This window comes from Syzygium oleosum, unplaced genomic scaffold (assembly GCF_021117445.2).
Source record: "Syzygium oleosum isolate NSW1041296 unplaced genomic scaffold, Sole_v2.1 Sole_v2.07, whole genome shotgun sequence".
NCBI classification, from domain to species: domain Eukaryota; kingdom Viridiplantae; phylum Streptophyta; class Magnoliopsida; order Myrtales; family Myrtaceae; genus Syzygium; species Syzygium oleosum.
In genome coordinates, this window is record NW_026607491.1 from 11,146,182 (window position 1) to 11,169,575 (window position 23,394).

General features: G+C 42.5%; 4 protein-coding genes across 7 annotated transcripts; 3 read left to right on the forward strand and 1 right to left on the reverse strand.

Moving 5' to 3' along the window:
* Positions 1–686: 686 nt before the first annotated feature.
* LOC115670197 (clathrin light chain 2) lies at positions 687–10,042 on the forward strand. 2 transcript variants are annotated; one of them, XM_056313047.1, is made up of 3 exons: positions 687–1,054; positions 2,290–2,443; positions 9,354–10,042. In XM_056313047.1, the coding sequence occupies exons 1-3, from the start codon at positions 777–779 to the stop codon at positions 9,714–9,716; spliced, it is 795 nt and encodes a 264-aa protein (XP_056169022.1). In that variant the 5' UTR covers positions 687–776; the 3' UTR covers positions 9,717–10,042. The 2 variants fall into 2 exon arrangements, with proteins under 2 accessions (XP_056169022.1, XP_030447267.1); XM_030591407.2 differs by lacking the exon at positions 9,354–10,042 and adding an exon at positions 3,648–4,198.
* Positions 5,428–8,903, forward strand: LOC115667068 (arginyl-tRNA--protein transferase 2-like). 2 transcript variants are annotated; one of them, XM_030588695.2, is made up of 5 exons: positions 5,428–5,808; positions 6,106–6,144; positions 6,575–6,725; positions 7,236–8,384; positions 8,612–8,903. In XM_030588695.2, the coding sequence occupies exons 1-5, from the start codon at positions 5,640–5,642 to the stop codon at positions 8,886–8,888; spliced, it is 1,785 nt and encodes a 594-aa protein (XP_030444555.2). In that variant the 5' UTR covers positions 5,428–5,639; the 3' UTR covers positions 8,889–8,903. The 2 variants fall into 2 exon arrangements, with proteins under 2 accessions (XP_030444555.2, XP_056169020.1); XM_056313045.1 differs by having other exon boundaries at positions 8,674–8,880.
* A 1,149-nt stretch (positions 10,043–11,191) lies between the features above and the next one.
* Positions 11,192–16,244, forward strand: LOC115670139 (arginyl-tRNA--protein transferase 2). 2 transcript variants are annotated; one of them, XM_056313231.1, is made up of 6 exons: positions 11,192–11,514; positions 11,810–11,848; positions 12,279–12,429; positions 12,940–14,094; positions 14,322–14,637; positions 15,805–16,244. In XM_056313231.1, the coding sequence occupies exons 1-6, from the start codon at positions 11,352–11,354 to the stop codon at positions 15,919–15,921; spliced, it is 1,941 nt and encodes a 646-aa protein (XP_056169206.1). In that variant the 5' UTR covers positions 11,192–11,351; the 3' UTR covers positions 15,922–16,244. The 2 variants fall into 2 exon arrangements, with proteins under 2 accessions (XP_056169206.1, XP_056169207.1); XM_056313232.1 differs by lacking the exon at positions 11,810–11,848 and having other exon boundaries at positions 11,195–11,514.
* Positions 16,245–19,347: 3,103 nt separating this feature from the next.
* Positions 19,348–22,152, reverse strand: LOC115670240 (protein yippee-like). The gene is made up of 5 exons (XM_030591465.2): positions 21,894–22,152; positions 20,504–20,547; positions 19,868–19,976; positions 19,728–19,783; positions 19,348–19,624 (listed from the first exon to the last, which is right to left on the reverse strand). Exons 1-5 carry the CDS (start codon positions 21,987–21,989, stop codon positions 19,540–19,542), a joined length of 390 nt encoding a protein of 129 aa, XP_030447325.1. The 5' UTR covers positions 21,990–22,152; the 3' UTR covers positions 19,348–19,539.
* Between the last annotated feature and the right edge of the window lie 1,242 nt (positions 22,153–23,394).

A 23,394-nucleotide genomic window follows, 5' to 3' on the forward strand; every position in this document is an offset into this window, starting at 1 on the left:
AGGGTCGATCTTCAGCACGAAAACTGGATCTTATGGTGATGGGGGAGCATCATTCCCATTAACTGGACTTCCTTCAAGTTTCATAGGATGCATGGAGCGATAAAGAAGCAAACAACAATGGATGATGGATTTTCTGTTCACTCAAACCATGTGGTGAGTATAGCCTTCTTTGAGCTGCTAAGTATTGCTTTATTCTATTGAGCATCTGAGTAACGTAATCAGTGAAGGGAGATCGCATGTATATAAAGAGCATATAAACTCCATTGTCAAGTGACGTGATATATTTTCACGCGAAAAATGGGTAGAATCTGACACCGATACCATGTTATAAAGTTCAGCTCAATAGTTCGGCACAAAAGTTCAAGCCATTATCTGGGCATTTATTAAACCAAATAGCACATAAAAAGAGAGGACCAGTTTGATTAACTTCGTGTAACTTAGATCCTAGGAGATTCGTGGTTGTTTTTGTGTCCATCGCGTTAAATGGAATCTCAGATTCTTGTAATTTTAAGGGAGATAAAATGACTGGTGTGCACCTCGTTTCAAATTCGAGAAGTCAGGTCCTTTGAGGCCCAATTTCTTATTGGGCCCAAAATGAATTTAGCCCAACTGGATGTTGGACAACCAGGGGGCTTCAGGCCCATACAAGAGGCCCATTTCGCTCGCCGGTAAATCCAAGAAGCTCTCTTCGAACTGAAACTCCGAAGCGAGAGGAAGAAGAAGAAGAGTGACGAGTTCGCGACACACGCTCTGCCTCGTTCCCGATCACGTCGACGATGTCCTCCTTCTCTCCACTCGACGACGGCTCGGTCCTCTCCCCGGGGTTCGAGCCCTACGCGGCTCACCATTTCGCCGAGCCCGGCTCGGCCGCCGAGGACGACAGCGACGGCGGCCTCGCTCCCGGGGGCGGTTTCTTCCCGGAGCAGGCGCCGGCGGCCGGGGATTTCTCGGAGGAGGCGGACGGCGAGGGGTCCGACGGACAGGATGGCCCGGCTTTGCCGCCCCCGATGGAGATGCAGCCTGAGGAAGGATTTGCTTTGAGGGAGTGGAGGAGGTGAGCCTCACGATGATGCAGAATCTTGAGTTTTTTTTTTTTTTTTTTTCGTGTACAGCTCATTCTGTCTGGTGTGAACCGAGGTTTGAGATATCTTGTGGTCATCGGCGTGGTGGTTTGAAGAGCTTCGTCGTGCTCTGATAAGAAGCGTATCGCGATGATTAGGTTAAAGGGCAATACCGATGATCCTCGCACTATGAAAGCGATGCTCTAGCCGCCGAGTCAAGTCGGAGAAATTTGACTTCTTACAAGGGAAAGCCGCACTTTGAGTGAATAGAGGGAGTTTCTTTTGGGCTCTTTGAGCATCTTAGTGCTGTTATGATGTAGGGTCACGTTAGATGACATCTTGGTGGAGCTAATTTTTGTGGGGAAAAAGTTATGATCTTCTGCAATGCTTCGGAGATTGAATTCGCAAAGTCGGGGATTAGAAGGGACCTGGAACAATTAGGAAGAGAGAAACTCTGAACACTTATGCGGCCTCGAAAGTCTCTCGCTTCTCGAAAACCTTGTCAACTTTGTCCGATTGTCCCAGGGCTTACGGAATCTCAAATTCCCATCTGCTTATGAATTTTCATGACCTTCACAACTGAGTCCATGAGATCTTATCAAGATTTTGAAGAGTGATTTTGCTTACCCAATATAAAACTAGTCTTCTTTTTTTTTTTGGGTGATCACATGCATTTTGTCGTAACTCCTATAGAAAAATTCTTAACACGCAATAACTTAAAAATGTTATGATGATTAGAACTTGTTCTTGCTTGATCTAACGGTGACAAACTTGGGCGATTGTAGAAGCCCTTGAGGGGAGGGATAGGGATTGAGGGGAGGGGGAACATCTGACTCAATGCCAATGACTACTTATTGATCGAAGGACCAAGCCACTAAGAAATGACGAGTGGATTGCTTTAATAGCTCTATTAGTATGATTATTCCATTGCTTCAAGTTTTTTTAAAGGATAATAGTGGATATTAGAAATACCAGAGTTCCTAATGAAGGGGTACAAGTTTAATTACCCATATTTCAATTCTGTGCATGGACTCCACTAGAAAGGATATACGGTCTTGCTTTACTTGTAAATCCCTTCAGTGCCGTCGACTGTTAACCTTTATTTTGATCAAAGCGAAATTCCTGCTTTTGTTGAGTACTCTGTAATTTTTTTCTCTTGACATCATATATTATAAGACTGTTGTCACTAAAAATTTGTTTGTACATATATTTCTGTTGCAATGCAAAGACAAAATGCAGTCCGATTGGAAGAGAAGGAGAAGATGGAGAAAGAGCTGTTGAACCAAATAATTGATGAAGCGGATGAGTATAAAATTGAGTTCCACAGGAAAAGGACGATAACCTGTGAGAACAACAAGACAACCAACAGGGAAAAGGAGAAGGTGAGTCCTAGCACTACAATTGCAAACTTAATTCATGATGTTTATCTTTTGTTAATACTTGAATTTTTTTTTATTTTGTGATTGTTTCTGTAACAATTTTGCTGGGTGGTTCTATATGATTCTGTTTTATCACACCGGTGCATTGAATTGTAATTTTTCTCCCTCAAATAATTTCATGGAAGTTGTGCTGAAGACTGCTAGTGGAATATTCAAGCCATGGTATTTGATTTTTTAAATTTGCAACAGTTAATCCAATTGATTTAAAATTGATCATTGGTAGTCATTGTAAAGAACTGCATAATGCTGACCCAGAGTTCAAAGTTAAGTTCCAATGCATCAGCTTGCTTTTAATATCCAAAGTATGAGATGCATTAGTAGCTCCCGTGCTTGCAAATTAGAGTCAATCGAGTTGAACTACCCTTTAGAATCAATTCTAAGTATCGACTGTCCTCTACAATCAAATAATAGCTTTGAAAGGGAGGAGCACGCCAATTGTATATCGTGTGTTTGAACTGCACTTAAGCTTCATATTTTTTATGGTAGTGCACACCATCCGGACATTATTGGATATGATGAGGTAAATGAATGCGTTGTAGTTGATGGAGAATGATGAAGGGCATGGTGTGTCTGGGGATCTGTCACTAGTGCTATAAATACCCTGGCAATTATGGGAAATCGATTTTAGGACCAGATTAAAGTAGATTACTAGTGCGTGTTCATATGATTTCAAAGTGATTAGGATCTCAGTTATTCCCTTGGACACTTGGCTATCACGCAGGATGGGGAAAATCAGAAGTTCTTTGGCCTCAACTAATCGGAAATGTGACTAATGTCATTTGTTATACTCGGTACGATACATCTAGGACTTGATCTATTGTGACTGGGTGAAATAACACAATCATTCATAGCATTATTAATTACATAGAATGGGGAAGAAACTGAATGTGGTTGAATTCAAGTAGTTGGAATTTAAATCTGATTTATGTTATAAGTTAATTCTCGTTATGATACACCGAGGACATCGTATCAATTGTTTAATCTAGTACAGGGTGAAATAACACAAACAATCATAGCACTAATAGTTGCACAGGACTAGTGCTTTCAAGGGCATGCTTTCATGCCGATGGTGTCACGGTTCTTTTTATTACAAAGTGAAACCGAAATGTTATTGGCCTTTTCTGATTCTATGTCCTGGGTGGTTCAGTTGTTTTCGGCCAGCCTAGAGAAGTTCCACACTGAGGCTGACAAGAACTATTGGAAGGCGATTGCAGAGCTTATCCCTAATGAAGTTCCCACCATAGAAAATAGGAGAGGAAAGAAGGATCAAGAGAAGAAGCCCTCTGTTGTTGTTGTCCGAGGCCCTAAGCCCGGAAAACCAACCGAACTTTCAAGGATGCGACAGATTCTCTTGAAGTTGAAGCACGGCGCTCCGTCCCACCTGAAGCTTTGTCCACCATTGCCACCCACCTCAGATGACTCTAAAGTCAGTGGTGCCGCGGTGGCTGATGCTCCCGAAAAGGCGGCAACTGCTTCGGTGGTGGCCCCTGAAGCTGTTGCCGCTGCTTGAGTAGGACTATAATTTCGTTATTCTCGTTCTTGTTTGGTAACTTAATAGCGAAAATACATCCTCTGGAATGTCATGATTCGTGGAGTTCCTCTTTTTGGAACACGCATGGGGTCAAGTGTATGCGATCTTGCTGGACTGGCAAGGTAAAACATCGAGGTACAACTTGTTATTCTAATAGGGTCTGCCTAGATGATGCTGATGCTGATGCTATCCTTTATGTAATCGATGACGATCAAGGTGATGGACTTGCCATCTCTTCGCATCACATCTAGATTCATGGGGTTGTGAATGTGATGGATAATAATCATATTAAGTCGAAAAGGCGGTCTGGTCTGTTCCGGGCTTCTAGCCTCTGCATAATTCTCAGGATCAATATGAAAAGGGTCAGGATTGACTATTATCTACTAACTCTCTGAAGGAGAATGCCTTTTCACTCTAGTGTCGAGCGGAGTCACTTTCCATCATCATCTATCGAAGGCAGCAATTGAATTCCCTGCGAACTACAGAGTTCTTAAACTTTTTGTTGGTTAGTGGTAAGGTAAGGCTTAACTGTATTTTTGGGGGATAGAGAGATAAGACTTCAATGTGGAATCAGGGTCAGAGGAGGGATCTGAACGAAATACGTCATCCGTGCATGACATGATTGGTGGAGAGTGTGGATTGGGGTGGAAATGTATTTGTTAACAATGGATTATCAAAGACCCAGCACCACCAATTGACTCTTTTACATAATGGAAAAATGGAAATTTTTACGTCGCAATTGAAGCTTGAGCTATCTTTTGGTAAAATGACACGATGGAAACATGTTAGTGGAAGAGGCTCCCGGGGGGGTGGGGGGTGTGAAAAAACGCAAAAATTGCCGCTCCTTTTTCAATGGGGGCCCTTCCGGGTAAAAAAGTTGAAAATTTTGGCCCTCTTGGGGAATTATTCTTATAATGTGTGACCAGAAAGCGAAAAATGATGAAGATAATTACTTTTTCTTTGGGTTAATACTACGAAAAACTTCAAACTGATACGCATATGATAAATTTACTTAAAATCAATTTTTTGACCACCAAAAACTCCAAACTGATGCATTTGTAATAAATTTACTCTCCGTTAGTTTCCGTTAAATTGAATTAATACCGCAAAAAATTATAAACTGGTACACCCGTTACAAACGAAAAGTAAAACACAAAACCGGTATATCCGTTAACTATCATGTGTCATTTAACAAAGCAATTTGACAGTAAAATTTAACGGAAACTAACGGAAGATAAAGTTGTCACGGGTGTACCGGTTTGAGGTTTTTTATGATTTTGGGTAAATTTTTCACGGACGTAACAGTTTAGGATTTTTCGTGGTATTAATTTTTTTTTCCTTTTATATTATATTCGATAGAAATATAGGGGGAGGAAAACCAAGTCGCCGAGTCAACACAGCTCGGAGAGGCCACAGATTAATCCAATTCTCGAAACGGACCGCAAGGCCTGGTCGTCTGTCATCTTCAACAGATTCGGAGCTCGTCGAAATTGGAAGACGTCGCCAATTTCCTCTCTCTCTCTCTCTCTCTCTCTCTCTCGCTCTGGCTCTCTCTTCCTGGTTTGGTGATGAACAGTAGTTGAAGGGAAGGAACTTCCGAGCGGAGAGATGGCGGTCAATCATCGCGGCGAGGCGAGCAGCGGCGGCGGCGGCGGCGGCGGCGGCGGAGACGGGGGCGGCAGGGGCGGCAGGGGAGAGACGGTGGTCGGTGACTGCAGCCGGCGGAGGAGCTCTTGCGGGTACTGCAGATCTCCCGATCGGTCCAGCGTCTCTCACGGTCCGTACGTTCGTTCCCGGTTTCTTTCTTTTGTTTTCTTGTGTTTCTTTACCTGTGTTGTGAGGGAGTGTTTTGGATTGGCTGGAACTGGGAAATTGCTGCGCTTCGGTTTGCTTTTCAGCTCTGTCTTCTATTTGAGGTTTCACACGATTGCTGGAATTTGCTGATCGCGTTGGTCTTTAGTTCCAATCTGCTGCTGCTTCGAGTTTGTGTGTGTGTGTGTGTCAGCTCGCGCTGACAAATTTCTCCCCTTTCGGGATTGTTTCTTTTTAATTGTCTCTTCGACTTGGATCGCAGGCTTGTGGGCGCATAGCCTAACCGTGGATGACTATCAAGGTTGGTACAATTTCCTCTTTTGAGAGTCTGGGCACTGCTCTAGCTTGTCGATGCGCTGTTACTAATCAACTCTCGACGGCTGTAGATTCCTAATGTGCATATATCTGCTTGGAACTAGAGAAATTTCGAATGTTGTACTCATTCTATCAACTGTTAAGACGTGCACGAATGCTTCCATATGTGCGTATTTAACTGCAAGAGCTCAGCGAAACCATGTGGGAGTTACGGTCGATGCTGAAGTGCCGACTTGAGTCATTTGTGTTCCTATGTCTTCCCTTTTCCTTTTATTCTTCTCTCATATGAACCCGATGGATTTCTCCGCTAGTTTTCTTACTGTGGCAATAATGGGTCGGATAGATGTTATAGTACATTCAATGATTGTGCATTTTTCTTTTGAATGGCAATTCATACTTTGATACTCATCCTGTAGATCTCCTTGATCGAGGATGGAGAAGATGTGGCTCTTACCTTTACAAGCCAGATATGAGTAGTACGTGTTGCCCTTCTTATACTATCCGCTTAAAAGCAGCAGACTTTTCTCCTTCCAAAGAGCAAAATCGAGTATACAGACGGGTGGAAAGGTATTGCTTTCATAACCTCTCTACATTATGGATTCTATTCATTGGATCGTTGCATCTTCGCATGTGACTTTTGATCGTTCTGTCGTCGTTGCGTTTTGCAAATTCACCACCACCCTGTTTTCAAGACAGCATTCAAGTTTGGAGTCCATTCTTTGTCAATTGATTAGAAGCACTGGTCATCAAAATACTACCTGCCCAATCTGAGGCTAGTAGACATTGGAATGGTATTTCAATGGATAACTCCATGAGTGGAATTTTAGTTTGACGTCACTAAGATTTCCAAGGTAGGAGTTTTCTCTAAGTGAAAGAGCTTTGCATTCTTCGCTTCTTAAAAAATTTCTCGGAACTTTTTACTCCATGAAGCTAAACTTAACAAGTGAAATGGTTGGTAAAATTGTTCAGCTTCTTGTGCGTGTCAACTAAATTATACCTTTTAGGTGAGGATTTAGCAAAGTTGCATACTATGAATATAATGTACAAGAAATTCTCACCATGGTGATTAGTTTCTAGGTTTTTGGATGGTACACGGGACACCGAAGCCAAGCTCCTGGAGGATTTAAGTACTTCTAAAGTGGCATGTGATTGTGAATGTCATGGAAGGTCAAGCTTGGCAACAGTTGAACCTTCTGTGGGCAAGGAGGAGGATAAGAATGAGCCAGAACAATTTATGCATTACTTGTCTGATGCAATTGATAAGGCAGTGCATACATGCGTTGAAAGTGAGACGTTTCCTGCCAATGTTCAATTGCCTAAAGCTTCTGTGAAAGGAGTCTCCCTGACCAAAAAGAAGAAGCTAATCAAAGGATTAGAAAATCTCTTGTATACCAGTAACATTGCTTTCCAATTGGCTGCTGCTTTAAGGCGTGCACGGTCAGAAAAAAAGAATGAAAAACAGTCAAAGTTATCTGGAAATTCGGCAGAGGACCAGCTGCCTTCTGGGTTGTTACCTCAAACTATTGGAGAAAAGTTGGCGCAGTCATTGTCTCAGATGGGTGAAACATCTGGCCTCTTGATCCAAGCATGTGACGGACATCTTAACTTTTATTCTATTGCTGAGCACACTTCGGTGGATAAGGCTGGCCAAGAAAAATCTCTCTCTAAAGAATTTTCAACAAGAAGTGGAAACAAGAGAAGATGTTTGGTGAGGTGCTGTAACTGTTGTTCAGGAAAGAGGCGGAAGCTTGAGATTCTTCTGAAAAGATCCACTTTTGAGCCTGAAGAATTTGAGCTGTACAGACGATATCAGTTGAAAGTGCACAATGACAAACCAGCCCATGTCACAGAGAGTGCGTACAGGAGATTTTTGGTTGACACACCATTGGTTTTTGTTCCCTCCACCAGTGATGGTTCAGTTCCTCCCTGCGGTTTTGGGTCTTTCCATCAGACATATGTTATTGATGGCCGATTAGTTGCAGTTGGTGTGGTGGATATCCTACCGAAATGCTTGTCGAGTAAATATTTATTTTGGGACCCTGACTTTGCCTTTTTATCTTTGGGAAAATATTTGGCTTTGCAAGAAATATCTTCGGTGAAGGAGAATCAAGTTCACTGCCCCAGTCTTCAGTATTATTACCTTGGCTATTACATTCATTCATGCAGCAAGATGAGATATAAAGCAGAGTATCGGCCACCTGAGCTTCTATGTCCCCTCCGTTACCGGTACGTCCCTCTTGCAGTTTCTTTCTTCTTTGCATGAAACTTTATTTTTCAGGGTCTTCCAAATGTGAGGAAGTTAACTGTCAAATTCATTATCCCTCCTGGTTCAACTACTTTACACTTAGTAGTCATTACGTAAGCTCTATAAGCTCTGTTATTCTTTTGCATGTGCAATAGTACCTCTGCATATTATCAAATTTAATGTGCAAGCTAGTTAATGCATATCTCAGGTGGGTTCCCTACAACGTTGCGAAGCCTCTGCTTGATAGAAGTAAGTATGTTGTCCTGTCAGATTATAAAGACCAAGATGAAAAGCCGTTGCTGCCTCCAGTTGCTGATCATATCAGTGAACATCAGCATGACGAAAGTGAGCATAAGGACTTGAATGATCTTTTAGTTGAAGATGAAGAAATGGTTGACCTTGAAGAGGAAGAGTCTGATGTTGAATCAGAAAGTGAAAGCTCTAATGTGGAACTCTCTGAAACAGAGGATAGTGAAAGTGATTAGGATCTCAGTTTTTCCCTTGGACACTTGGCTACCACGCAGGATGGGGAAAATCAGAATTTCTTTGACCTCAACTAATCGGAAATCTGACTAATGTCATATGTTATACTCAGTACGATACATCTAGGACTTGCTCTATTGTGACTGGGTGAAATAACACAATCATTCATAGCATTACTAATTACGTAGAATGGGGAAGAAACTGAATGTGGTTGAATTCAAGTAGTTGGAATTTAAATCTGATTTATGTTATAAGTTAATTCTCGTTATGATACATTGAGGACATCGTATCTATTGTTTAATCTAGTACAGGGTGAAAGAACACAAACAATCATAGCACTAATAGTTGCACAGGACTAGTGCTTTGAAGGGCATGCTTTCATGCTGATGGTGTCACGGTTCTTTTTATTACAAAGTGAAACCGAAATGTTATTGGCCCTTTCTGATTCTATGTCCTGGGTGGTTCAGTTGTTTTCGGCCAGCCTAGAGAAGTTCCACGCTGAGGCTGACAAGAACTATTGGAAGGCGATTGCAGAGCTTATCCCTAATGAAGTTCCCTCCGTAGAAAATAGGAGAGGAAAGAAGGATCAAGAGAAGAAGCCCTCTGTTGTTGTTGTCCGAGGCCCTAAGCCCGGAAAACCAACCGAACTTTTAAGGATGCGACAGATTCTCTTGAAGTTGAAGCACGGCGCTCCATCCCATCTGAAGCTTTGTCCACCATTGCCACCCACCTCAGATGACTCTAAAGCCAGTGGTGCCGCGGTGGCTGATGCTCCCGAAAAGGCAGCAACTGCTTCGGTGGTGGCCCCTGAAGCTGTTGCCGCTGCTTGAATAGGACTATAATTTCGTTATTCTCGTTCTTGTTTGGTAACTTAATAGCGAAAATACATCCTCTGGAATGTCATGACTCGTGGAGTTCCTCTTTTTGGAACACGCATGGGGTCAAGTGTATCCGATCTCGCTGGACTGGCAAGGTAAAACATTGAGGTACAACTTGTTATTCTAATAGGGTCTGCCTAGATGATGCTGTTGCTGATGCTATGCTATCGTTTATGTAATCGACGACGATCAAGGTGATGGACTTGTCATCTCTTCGCATCACATCTAGATTCATGGGGGTGTGAATGTGATGGATAATAATCATATTAAGTCGAAAAGGCGGTCTGGTCTGTTCCGGTCTTCTAGACTCTGCATAATTCTCAGGATCAATATGAAAAGGGTCAGGATTGACTATTATCTACTAACTCTCTGAAGGAGAATGCCTTTTCACTCTAGTGTTGAGCGGAGTCACTTTCCATCATCATCTATCAAAAGCAGCAATTGAATTCCCTGCCAGTTACAGAGTTCTCAAAACTTTTTGTTGGTTAGTGGTAAGGTAAGGCTTAACTGTATTTTTGGGGGATAGAGAGATAAGACTTCAAATGTGCAATCAGAGTCAGAGGGATCTGAACGAAATACGTCATCCGTGCATGACATGATTGGTGGAGAGTGTGGATTGGGGTGGAAATGTATTTGTTAACAATGGATTATCAAAGACCCAGCACCACCAATTGACTCTTTTACATAATGGAAAAATGGAAATTTTTACGTCGCAATTGAAGCTTGAGCTATCTTTTGGTAAAATGACACGATGGAAACATGTTAGTGGAAGAGGCTCCCGGGGGGGTGGGGGGTGTGAAAAAACGCAAAAATTGCCGCTCCTTTTTCAATGGGGGCCCTTCCGGGTAAAAAAGTTGAAAATTTTGGCCCTCTTGGGGAATTATTCTTATAATGTGTGACCAGAAAGCGAAAAATGATGAAGATAATTACTTTTTCTTTGGGTTAATACTACGAAAAACTTCAAACTGATACGCATATGATAAATTTACTCAAAATCAATTTTTTGACCACCAAAAACTCCAAACTGGTATATTTGTAATAAATTTACCCTCCGTTAGTTTCCGTTAAATTGAATTAATACCGCAAAAAATTATAAACTGGTACACCCGTGACAAACGAAGAGTAAAATCCAAAACCGGTATATCCGTTAACTGTCATGTGTCATTTAACAAAGCAATTTGACAGTAAAATTTAACGGAAACTAACGGAAGATAAAGTTGTCACGGGTGTACCGGTTTGAGGTTTTTTGTGATTTTGGGTAAATTTTTCACGGACGTAACAGTTTAGGATTTTTCGTGGTATTAATTTTTTTTTCTTTTTATATTATATTCCAGAGAAATATAGGGGGAGGAAAACCAAGTCGCCGAGTCAACACAGCTCGGAGAGCCCACAGATTAATCCAATTCTCGAAACGGACCGCAGGGCCTGGTCGTCTGTCATCTTCAACAGATTCGGAGCTCGTCGAAATTGGAAGACGTCGCCAATTTCCTCTCTCTCTCTCTCTCTCTCTCTCGCTCTCGCTCTGGCTCTCTCTTCCTGGTTTGGTGATGAACAGTAGTTGAAGGGAAGGAGCTTCCGAGCGGAGAGATGGCGGTCAATCATCGCGGCGAGGCGAGCAGCAGCGGCGGCGGCGGCGGCGGCGGCGGCGGAGACGGGGGCGGCAGGGGAGAGACGGTGGTCGAGGACTGCGGCCGGCGGAGGAGCTCTTGCGGGTACTGCAGATCTCCCGATCGGTCCAGCGTCTCTCACGGTCCGTACGTTCGTTCCCGGTTTCTTTCTTTTGTTTTCTTGTGTTTCTTTACCTGTGTTGTGAGGGAGTGTTTTGGATTGGCTGGAACTGGGAAATTGCTGCGCTTCGGTTTGCGTTTCAGCTTCGTCCTCTATTTGAGGTTTCACGATTGCTGGAATTTGCTGATCGCGTTGGTCTTTAGTTCCAATCTGCTGCTGCTTCGAGTTTGTGTGTGTGTGTGTGTCAGCTCGCGCTGACAAATTTCTCCCCTTTCGGGATTGTTTCTTTTTAATTGTCTCTTCGACTTGGATCGCAGGCTTGTGGGCGCATAGCCTAACCGTGGATGACTATCAAGGTTGGTACAATTTCCTCTTTTGAGAGTCTGGGCACTGCTCTAGCTTGTCGATGCGCTGTTACTAATCAACTCTCGACGGCTGTAGATTCCTAATGTGCATATATCTGCTTGGAACTAGAGAAATTTCGAATGTTGTACTCATTCTATCAACTGTTAAGACGTGCACGTGTGCTTCCATATGTGCGTATTTAACTGCAAGAGCTCAGCGAAACCATGTGGGAGTTACGGTCGATGCTGAAGTGCCGGCTTGAGTCGTTTGTCTTCCTATGTCTTCCCTTTTCCTTTTATTCTTCTCTCATATGAACCCGATGGATTTCTCCGCTAGTTTTCTTACTGTGGCAATAATGGGTCGGATAGATGTTATAGTACATTCAATGATTGTGCATTTTTCTTTTGAATGGCAATTCATACTTTGATACTCATCCTGTAGATCTCCTTGATCGAGGATGGAGAAGATGTGGCTCTTACCTTTACAAGCCAGATATGAGTAGTACGTGTTGCCCTTCTTATACTATCCGCTTAAAAGCAGCAGACTTTTCTCCTTCCAAAGAGCAAAATCGAGTATACAGACGGGTGGAAAGGTATTGCTTTCATAAGCTCTCTACATTATGGATTCTATTCATTGGATCGTTGCATCTTCGCATGTGACTTTTGATCGTTCTGTCGTCGTTGCGTTTTGCAAATTCACCACCACCCTGTTTTCAAGACAGTATTCAAGTTTGGAGTCCATTCTTTGTCAATTGATTAGAAGCACTGGTCATCAAAATACTACCTGCCCAATCTGAGGCTAGTAGACATTGGAATGGTATTTCAATGGATAACTCCATGAGTGGAATTTTAGTTTGACGTCACTAAGATTTCCAAGGTAGGAGATTTCTCTAAGTGAAAGAGCTTTGCATTCTTCGCTCCTTAAAAAATTTCTCGGAACTTTTTACTCCGTGAAGCTAAACTTAACAAGTGAAATGGTTGGTAAAATTGTTCAGCTTCTTGTGCGTGTCAACTAAATTATACCTTTTAGGTGAGGATTTAGCAAAGTTGCATACTATGAATATAATGTACAAGAAATTCTCACCATGGTGATTAGTTTCTAGGTTTTTGGATGGTACACGGGACACCGAAGCCAAGTATGAGCTCCTGGAGGATTTAAGTACTTCTAAAGTGGCATGTGATTGTGAATGTCATGGAAGGTCAAGCTCGGCAACAGCTGAACCTTCTGTGGGCAAGGAGGAGGATAAGAATGAGCCAGAACAATTTATGCATTACTTGTCTGATGCAATTGATAAGGCAGTGCATACATGCGTTGAAAGTGAGACGTTTCCTGCCAATGTTCAATTACCTAAAGCTTCTGTGAAAGGAGTCTCCCCGACCAAAAAGAAGAAGCTAATCAAAGGATTAGAAAATCTCTTGTATACCAGTAACATTGGTTTCCAATTGGCTGCTGCTTTAAGGCGTGCACGGTCAGAAAAAAAGAATGAAAAACAGTCAAAGTTATCTGGAAATTCGGCAGAGGACCAGCTGCCTTCTGGGTTGTTACCTCAAACTATTGGAGAAAAGTTGGCGCAGTCATTGTCTCAGATGGGTGAAACATCTGGCCTCTTGATCCAAGCACGTGACGGACATCTTAACTTTTATTCTATTGCTGAGCACACTTCGGTGGATAAGGCTGGCCATGAAAAATCTCTCTCTAAAGAATTTTCAACAAGAAGTGGAAACAAGAGAAGATGTTTAGTGAGGTGCTGTAACTGTTGTTCAGGAAAAAGGCGGAAGCTTGAGATTCTTCTGAAAAGATCCACTTTTGAGCCTGAAGAATTTGAGCTGTACAGACGATATCAGTTGAAAGTGCACAATGACAAACCCGCCCATGTCACAGAGAGTGCGTACAGGAGATTTTTGGTTGACACACCATTGGTTTTTGTTCCCTCAACCGGTGATGGTTCAGTTCCTCCCTGCGGTTTTGGGTCTTTCCATCAGACATATGTTATTGATGGCCGATTAGTTGCAGTTGGTGTGGTGGATATCCTACCGAAATGCTTGTCGAGTAAATATTTATTTTGGGACCCTGACTTTGCCTTTTTATCTTTGGGAAAATATTCGGCTTTGCAAGAAATAACTTGGGTGAAGGAGAATCAAGTTCACTGCCCCAGTCTTCAGTATTATTACCTTGGCTATTACATTCATTCATGCAGCAAGATGAGATATAAAGCAGAGTATCGGCCACCTGAGCTTCTATGTCCCCTCCGTTACCGGTACGTCCCTCTTGCAGTTTCTTTCTTCTTTGCATGAAACTTTATTTTTCAGGGTCTTCCAAATGTGAGGAAGTTAACTGTCAAATTCATCATCCCTCCTAGTTCAACTACTTTACACTTAATAGTCATTACGTAAGCTCTATAAGCTCTGTTATTCTTTTGCATGTGCAATAGTACCTCTGCATATTATCAAATTTAATGTGCAAGCTAGTTAATGCATATCTCAGGTGGGTTCCCTACAACGTTGCGAAGCCTCTGCTTGATAGAAGTAAGTATGTTGTCCTGTCAGATTATAAAGACCAAGATGAAAAGCCGTTGCTGCCTCCAGTTGCTGATCATATCAGTGAACATCAGCATGACGAAAGTGAGCATAAGGACTTGAATGATCTTTTAGTTGAAGATGAAGAAATGGTTGACCTTGAAGAGGAAGAGTCTGATGTTGAATCAGAAAGTGAAAGCTCTAATGTGGAACTCTCTGAAACAGAGGATAGTGAAATTGGAAATACTCTAATAGGGTTACGGGGGTCTCGCCTGAGATACAAGGTATGAATAGTTCATTGGCAACTCTAAATCTCCTTTCTTATTGGTTCGCAAGCTCCTTTTGTGTCTGTTATTTGATGTTTCGCTGTTGAATGTCATTTTGAGTTTCCACTGGCTTTTTGGTGTTTAAAATAGAGAGGAGAAGCCAATGGGTTATTTGTCTGGACAGTTCTTCAGCTAGTGCCCTGCTTTTCTTTAATTCTTGCCACCAATTATTTAGTTGATTTCACCTGTCCCAGAATGAGACTTAGGGTGCTTTTTGCAACCATTATGTTTCCGGAAACAATTTCTGTTCAGAAATTATTCTTTTTTATTCCGTGCCCGGGAACAATTTCTAAGCATTTGAAGGTGTTTGGTAACTGCCCAAAATTTCTATTCTTGGAATAGAAAAAGAACAGAAATGCGTTTGGTAACTACACAAAATTTCTTTTTATTAATAATATTTTGAATTTTTTAATTTTTTTTTCTTTTTTTTTCTTCTTCTTCTCCTTCCTTGGCCATAGCCAGGTCACCGGCACCGGTGACCGGCCATAGGCCAGGGCCGGCAAGGGCGTCGCGGCCCTCGTCATCTCCCTCGCTAGATTCGGCAAGAGTAGCTCGCTGCTTGGGCGAGTGCCTCCCTCGCCAGATTTGGCGAGGGCTGGACCCTCGCCGCCGCCCTCGTCAGATCTAGCAAGGGCAGCTAGCGGCTTGGGCGAGGGCCGCCCTCGGCGTCTTGGGCGAGGGTCGCCCTTGCCGGCCCTGGCGGTGGCCGGCGGCCGGTGACCGGCCACAGGCCAGGAAGAAGAAGAAGAAAAAAAAAAAATTTCTTTTCCTTTTCTAATTCTTATTCCCAGAATCAAGAAGCAACTATTTTTTGCTTCTTAATTCTGTTTTTTTTTTTGGAACAGGACTTCTTAATTCTGTTTCAAAACTGATTTTGGGAACAAATTTTTGTAAATTTGTGCCCGGGAACAAAAAATTTACCAAACGGATTTCTGTTCCAAAACTAATTCTGGGAACAAAAGAATAAAAATAGTTACTGTTTGGCCGGTTGCCAAACGCACCCTTAGTGTTTTTTTTTCTAACTAATGGAACTCACATAATTACATAATATACTTGGTGTCTGGAACAGAGATCCGTCATACAGTTGATATACCAAATGACTCGCTGTCTATTTCTTCCATGAAGGATCTGCAAGGGGCCTTTGGTCTTGTTGAGGGGAGATATATGGAAGCCCAAGTGCAGAGGTACATGAGGGTGGTCGGTCGAGAGTTGTCCAAGCGAATGGTCTATTCACTTGGGTGATCTATTTTTTCGAGAATTACCAGATTGGACAGGTGATGTTAAGCGGCCGCTGATTTGCTGCCTGAATAATGTCATTTTTTAGGACTATTAGGAAGCTCTGACAGTTCCATCGCATGATCAAATGTCAATGGTTCCCTCAGTCTTGATTGATGTAAACTGTCAGTGCGTGCTGGTATGCCTTACGATGATCTTCCGTTGAACTGGTTGAGTCAGTTGACAAAATTTCAGATGAACCTTGCCCCTGAGCAGCATTATTTTCAAGTGTCGTGAATGTTGCATCATAAATAGACCCCTAAAAAGGCATTGCCTGTGCATTTTTCTTAGATTTTTCTGTCATTACAATGGCTCTCTCTCCCTCTCTCTGTTGTGCATGTGTTCTCACATTGTTTTCTTCATAGAATAAGAGAAAATGTCAAAAAACATCCTCGCATTTCAACCTCATGGCCATTTGCATCTTGAGCTTTCAAAATTTACTCTTAGCATCTCAAATTCATCTAACATTTTGTCCTATTCACAAATTGTTATTTTCATTTCAATTTCGCCCCTCACCATTTCAAATCCACCCACAATGAAAGCTCACTTGCTCAAAATCTTAATCCACCCACTGCTTAGCCCCGCTCTTTTTGGTCCTGTAAATGCCCATTACGCTGTCGCTGCCACTGCACAAGGCCCTAGTTGAGCTGTGCCTCATCAACCTCTGCCGGCGTGGGGTTCGACTCAAATCTATCGAGTTCTGCTAGTGTTGAGCTTGACTTAGATTTGTCAAGTTCAACCTAGATCTGGGTTGAGCTCGATTCGATAGATTTGTTGAGCTCTTCTCGCTTCAAGATATACTCAGATCGAGCTTGACCCAAATATGAGGCCACGACCTGCCATGGCCGAGAGAGAGAGGTGCATAAAGAGCTCAGTTGGGGTTGGTGGCGATGCGGCATAAATCGGGAACTCATGCCGGAGGGAGAGCTGTGGCCGAGAAAAAGAGAGAGTAAGGGTGAGAGGGAAAGAGGGGGAAGGGGATATGGTTTCGGGTTTGGATGAGATTGAGGGTGGATTTGGTCTTTTCGGATTTGATGGTTCTATGTGGAGATGCATACTGCGAGTTTTCAAAACTCAAAATGCAAATTGACGTGGGAATGAAAAAGTGGAGAAGGTTTTTTGAAATTTTCTTCAAAATAATTTTCATGCGAAGAAGGTTGAAATTGTAAAAATTAACAAAATTGTAAACGACTTGCATGTATGTAAAAAATTGACATTTAAAAGATTTTGTAAAATTGCTTTATTACGAGATATTTGATACGCTAATTAATGGAAAGAAATTATCGAGGCAACATGCATAGATTGGACACAAATATACAAAAAGAAAAATATTTCGAAATTATAGCTCCTTTTGATAAGGTTAAGGCAGATACGATTCAAAGTTTAGAATTGAATTGTAGTGAAAGATAAATTAGAATTACAAATTTAGACATTTATCAATAGATAGAATATGTCGAAGGTAACTAACTAAGGATACTTTTGACAGGAAAAAAGTGATCTCCAAAAGAGGTTATCTTTACTTTATGTAATAGCATATGTGATGCGTATGGTAATAAATGTGCAACGTGAGTCGCCATGAAAGGTGCCTTAACTTTGAATGGTGCATTCACTAAAATTTGAGTTTCAAGATTGAGCTATTGTCTTGTTTTAGTACAAGTTCCAACCTCTCTAGGAGGGATCATCGACGATAAATTGAGTCACGGCTTGGATCATCGGTTTATGATCCATCGACTCGGCGGCCTGCCTGCTCGTGCAAGTGGGCCGTCCATCAGTAGAAATGTGATCCCACTCGCTCGAGTTTATTGATACTTTGAGGATATTAAGGATATAAGATGTTGATTTGTCGAAAGATTTCGATCATTTCTATTTAGTTTGGTCTCACAATCGTGGTATCAAAGCAAAACAGAGGAGCAGGACGCTCGCCCGGTCCCTCACTTATAATGAATGGGAAAATTATCAAAAAAGTCCTAAACCTTTTGCAATTGTGCCAACTCAGTCCTAAACCTTTTTTTTGGCCAATTCAGTCCTAAACCTTCTGCAATTGTGCCAATTCAGTCCATCTGGCCGGCTAGCGCTGACGTGGACGCTGGCCGGCTGACGTGGTAATATTTTAATAATTTTTTATTATTTTTCGAATTTTTTTCTCTTTCTTTTTTTTTTCCCCTATCTTCTTTCCCGGTCACTGGTCTGGCAACCAATGAGAGGCTGAGGCCGACGAGTTCCACCTCGCCGGCCATGGGCGAGGTTGGCCCTCACCATCGCCGGGCAAGGCTGGCCCTCACCGTCGCCGGGCGAGGCCGCCCAGATTTGGCGAGACCTCGCTGTCGCCGGGCGAGGTCGAGCTCGCCCGGCGACGGCGAGGAAGATAGGGAAAAAAAAAGAGAAAAAAATAAAATAAAAAATTCGAAAAAAATAATTAAAATATTGCTAAGTCAGCCGGTTGGCGCCGGCCGGCCAAAAGTGGCCGGATTGACTGAATTGACACAATTACAAAAGATTTAAGAATGAATTGGCACAATTACAAAAGATTTAGGAATTTTTTTGATAATTTTCCCTATAATGAATTACCGCAAATCACTCACCATCGTCACCATGTTGTAGGATGGAAATCGTGTCGTTTTCTGCAAAAGGAAAGAGGAGGGAATTTGTCTTTCCTATCATCCCGGGCATGACCGGTTGGGTTTGACGAAGCGATCCATCAATCATTAAGATTTTTATATTTCAATACTTCAAATCATCTCCAGAAGCTGTTGGGTTTGACAAAAGCGAGGAGATAGTTGAAGTTTGGTGGCAAATGACACCACCCGGAATCACGAACTCTGCCAGAAAGGATGAACATATGATGCTTTTGGATTGTCAGTCGAAGTTAATGTAAGTTACTGGTTTCAGGTCACATTCGAGGCCTTACGTAGCTCACGCGATGAGATTTAAGAACTTGAAAGAGGCTATTATCGAAGACATTTTGAGCTGTGAGATTAAACGAAATCAAAACAAGTGACGTGCGTTGAACTTATGCGAAGGGGATCCATCGGTCCGACAGAGTCGCACAAGGGTTGCGTTCTTGATATGAAAACATAGGCAGTTCGAGAGTTTGATTGATGCACTGAGTTGTATCGAATGGAAAGAAAGTCCGCTTTTATCCCACGAGCAGTTCGTAGATGATTTCTTCTGAATAGGGAGGAAAAGAAGTTGTTCGCCCTATGTCGTAACTCTGATTAACCTTTGAGAAGTCACGGACAGAATAAAGGGAATTCCCGGGGATTGAAGTGATTCTCCTGTCCTAGTTTCATGTCCAGGCCCCTGTATGGCTGTAAGATGCTATCCTGTGATGTCTTTGATCAAGCTTCACTTGTTCAACCACACAAATAACCAGCAGCAAGAACATGTACTACGTACTGGAGAAGATTGAAAATTCAATTTAGATCAGAATGAAACAATCGAATGTTTGTTTTCCGATCATGTCATTTGACAGCAAGTAGCAGCAGCTGCCGAACAAGGAATCTTCAGTCGAAAATAAATTCACATTAGCTGAAGAAGAATATTGGAGGTTACAGAATGTATATTTGGGGAGTTCAAATGGGCAAATCAAACGTCATCAGCATCGCTCCCGAGGATATGTGCCTCATGAGTGGACCAGTAATTCCTTCCATCAGGACCGACCAACTTAATCCTGCTCAACAACAGAACATTTTCAATTCCTACAACCTTAATCGCCCTAAGTTTTCCAACGCACAACTGAAACGACCATCTGTAATTTCACAATGTCTACTGACCGCTCAAGAACAGATTTTCCTTCCTTGTACTTCTGACCCTTTTCGTGAGCAGTCTCCTGTAAAAACCACCCGAATCACTTGGAGCAACAAAACTAGTGTGTTTAAGCCATCATTTTAAAGTCACTGCATCCTGATCTTACATATGTCCACCCAACAATTGCTCCACAACCAACACAGAAAATGTCAGCGACGGTGTGCATCCCAGTCATCATCATTCTCTCTTCTGTCTCACCAGTAGACACATTCACACTGCCAAATATTGAAAAGATGAACAAACGTGCAATATAGAGAATATAATTACTGTTCATCACCCATGATTTGAGTATGCTAGAGGAAAGTATCATTCAATTTCACCACTCTAGCTTCTTGACATTTTCATGAATACCAGCAGACAGATATCCTAATTTCTCAATTCACATATGTAATAAACACAAACAAAAATTTTCAGATCCAGGTTATGGCCAAAAGGGCTGCCTCTTCAAGCCAATTAGTCACAATCTTAGACAGCTCAGGAACATTCTAACATCATTAAAGGAAGCCGAAACTGTCAAGTAAATAGAGCCCTAATCCAGTGACATGCTTCAGACGTATCAAAAGCAAACTGAAAAGCTCCTTCCCCCCAATGAAGACATGATTTTCTATACAAATTGCAAGCTAAAATGTTTTCACTTAAAAAAAAAGTAAGAGAATTAATTCTCATGTGCATCCATTTAGTTTCTCCTTTCAATTGACACATGTACTCGTACAAAAGGGCGCCAAAGTCAAGAAAAACTTACACCTTGTTGAAGAGGTAAGCTCTCCCATGCCTGCAGTGGAAAGACTGAGTGAAAGAACACAAGCAAACATGATGTCAGAATGTGTGAGCGAGATGACAACACACTAAAGTATCCCATTGTGTAATGTAAGTTGCAGCAAAACTAGAGACTGGTCCATTAATTAGAACTCGGTATTCTCAGTTTGCTCCTAGATAAACCAATTTTTTGGTAAAGAACTAAGTCAGGAGTTGCGGGGGTAGATGACAGTACTCTCAACTTATCTAGGATCATAAGTAGGGAACTGATGGAGCAGTAAGCATTACAACCTCATTCACACTCCATAAGAGTGGAAAAGGACAACTGGCAGTTAAGGTCTCTAATCATGAAGAACTAAGACATTCTAAGTTCTATGATTATTTTGTCTTGGAATAACTACCCCTCTCTAAGATTGGCTACCTCTTATAGCAAAGAAACATCAATAGCATTCTATTATGAGATGGAAACTCCCGTTCTTGCTTCAAAATCAAATAAAGATCAAATCTTAAAGACGACACAGGGAACAATTGCAATAGTGAGAGGCCAATGTTTTCTCAAAACCTATAAAAGCCGGAAAGAGAAGCTTAGCACACCGGAAATAATTTTCATGTTTAGCAAAAGTGAATGCTGAGAGCATCAATGAGCAACTGATGCAGAAGTATATGACATCCACGGTCCTCCCACCTCCCCAAGCAATGCATTTTTTCGAGAATTAAACAAAAATCATTTCTTTTTTCCAAAAATAAGGATGCAGCCGTCACAATTTTGCGTTGTTCATATGTTAACTAGAAAGTAGCCAAGGATCGTCCCAGTCGAACAACCCTCGGAATCAAGCCAACCACTTAAAAAACGCGTCAGCTGCAAAAGACCGTAAAGCTCCGAGATTATCTTATCGACATTCCAGATGAAGCATCCATATACACAGACTCGAGGCCCAAACTGCGCGCAATGCCCCATCTATTACTTCAAACAAAGACCAGATCTTTAATTCAGCATTGCACCAATCATCAGCTCCAAGAGCCACACGGTCGTTGCCCTCAGCTAGTTTAAGCTTAATTCATCGTCTCCTTCACGATGAGGAACGCCCACAACAAGAACCCCGATGGAGGACCGGAATTTCTAAAGCACCCACGGGCGATCATCACCGCAATCACCACATCTAAGTCCCCTACAGTGACGGACATCGCCACACCCACACCAACATCATCATCATCATCTACGGGCAAACGCCCCCGGATCAAGAGCTCCGGGACGACAACGGAGGGGGAACCCCGAGCAAAAACGATCGGCGGATCAACGGGAAGGAAAATCCAAGAAGGAGAAAAAGGAAGCGGAGATAAACCCCCCCCCCACCCCCCCACCCCACCCCACCCACCTTGGAGTAGACGTCCTCGACGAGCGCGAGGTGGGTCTTGCAGTGCCGGCAGCTGTAGATCTTCCCTTCGAGGGTCACCACGAACACCCTCCCCATGCCTCGAAGCCCGGGTGAACCCCTCTATCCACCCAAAAGTCAAAGAGAAACAAGAACAAGAACCAGGAACGGAAGGGACGAAGGCGGCGACGGCGGACGAGCGGGCGGCTCAGGCGAAACGGGTGCGCGGAGGAAAATCGGCGCGAGGAGGATGGTGGAGGAGGAGGTGGAGGAGGAAAAGGATGGAGCGGTTGGGAAGTACGTGAAGAATTCGAAGTTGAAGAAGAAGAAGAATGAAGGAAGGAAGAAGAAAGGTACAATGTAATGGCGTGAGTGAATGTGGGAATTACTAAAGAGGATCGAAGTGCGTCGAATAGCATCTCTATGCGCTTCTGCTTTTTTGGGTGTGCGTGTGCAGTGATGCCATTGCGTAATCGAGAGAGAAATGTGGACAGACACAGTGGGGGAAGGGAAGCAATCTCTCCAAATTGATTAAGAATCTTATAATTAAATAAGATCAGATAAAACTCGGTTCGTAAAATAAATAAATAAAACTCGAAAAGTGTTGTGCCGTGGAAGTTGTGCCACGCTACGAATTTTTCTTCATTTTTTTTATTTTTTGGGATGAGTGGATCGGGAGTCCCGGAGCTTGTTGTGAAGGTGCGGCCGAGTTCTGAAACTTTCAAAGAGTGTAAACGAGTCTTGAAACTTGCCAAATTTGTGCAATCAAAGTCATTATATTCCGTCAGTCAGACTTGGCTAACGGAAAATGCCGACATAATTTATTATCTTTTTTTGCATTTTTTTTTCTTTTCTACGCGGCGTCCCGCGTGGCTTTAAGGTTAACTAAAGCACTAAAATGATTGTCGTTTTGATCAAAATCTCGATTTTTAACCTAAATTTTAATTAAATTAGATTAGAAATAAAAAAGCTACGAGTTTTTAAAAAAAAAAAAAATACACAGGCGGGAGGACCTGTCCCTCTTGCATGTGGCCGCCGCCCCATCCCAACTCTCAACTAGATTTGGGCAAGGACCGGCGACCCTCGCCTAGATCGAGGAGAGGGTTGCAGCCCTCTCTCGGTTCTCGCGAGGTTCGTTGGCCATCGCCGACATACCACCAGCAATGGGGTGCTGGCCACAAGCGGTGGGCTTGGTCCTCCTTCCGGTGGTGGTTTTTCTTCTCTCCTTTTTGTAACTTTTAGCTTTTTGTGTTTTTTAAGTTTGTCTTTTCTGAAAAAAAAAAAGAATTGGATTTTTTCAATCTAATTTAATTAAGATTTGGGGTATAATTAGGATTCGGATCAAACTGTCTTTTTAGTACTTTAGTTGGATTTCGTATGACTAGGGTTCCTGTGGAAAGTCGTACAACTTGGGATAGTTATAGATAAACGCCATGGAATGCAAAAGGAGCAAGTTCGGTTCGGTCTCCTTTCTTTCTTTCTTTCTTTCTTTGGACCGATGTAA

Bases quoted from the DNA above. Each gene is read 5' to 3' on its own strand.
- LOC115670197 (XM_056313047.1), top strand. From the start codon at position 777: ATGTCCTCCTTCTCTCCACTCGACGACGGCTCGGTCCTCTCCCCGGGG. The intron at 1,055-2,289 runs GTGAGCCTCACG...TGCAATGCAAAG, and splicing joins GCTTTGAGGGAGTGGAGGAG to ACAAAATGCAGTCCGATTGG. The intron at 2,444-9,353 runs GTGAGTCCTAGC...TGGGTGGTTCAG, and splicing joins CCAACAGGGAAAAGGAGAAG to TTGTTTTCGGCCAGCCTAGA.
- LOC115670240 (XM_030591465.2), bottom strand. From the start codon at position 21,989: ATGGGGAGGGTGTTCGTGGTGACCCTCGAAGGGAAGATCTACAGCTGC. The intron at 20,548-21,893 runs GTGGGTGGGGTG...TCTTTCACTCAG, and splicing joins TCGAGGACGTCTACTCCAAG to TCTTTCCACTGCAGGCATGG. The intron at 19,977-20,503 runs GTAAGTTTTTCT...AATATTTGGCAG, and splicing joins GCTTACCTCTTCAACAAGGT to TGTGAATGTGTCTACTGGTG.
- LOC115667068 (XM_030588695.2), top strand. From the start codon at position 5,640: ATGGCGGTCAATCATCGCGGCGAGGCGAGCAGCGGCGGCGGCGGCGGC. The intron at 5,809-6,105 runs GTCCGTACGTTC...CTTGGATCGCAG, and splicing joins TCGGTCCAGCGTCTCTCACG to GCTTGTGGGCGCATAGCCTA. The intron at 6,726-7,235 runs GTATTGCTTTCA...ATTAGTTTCTAG, and splicing joins GTATACAGACGGGTGGAAAG to GTTTTTGGATGGTACACGGG.
- LOC115670139 (XM_056313231.1), top strand. From the start codon at position 11,352: ATGGCGGTCAATCATCGCGGCGAGGCGAGCAGCAGCGGCGGCGGCGGC. The intron at 14,095-14,321 runs GTACGTCCCTCT...TGCATATCTCAG, and splicing joins CTATGTCCCCTCCGTTACCG to GTGGGTTCCCTACAACGTTG. The intron at 14,638-15,804 runs GTATGAATAGTT...TCTTCCATGAAG, and splicing joins GGTCTCGCCTGAGATACAAG to GATCTGCAAGGGGCCTTTGG.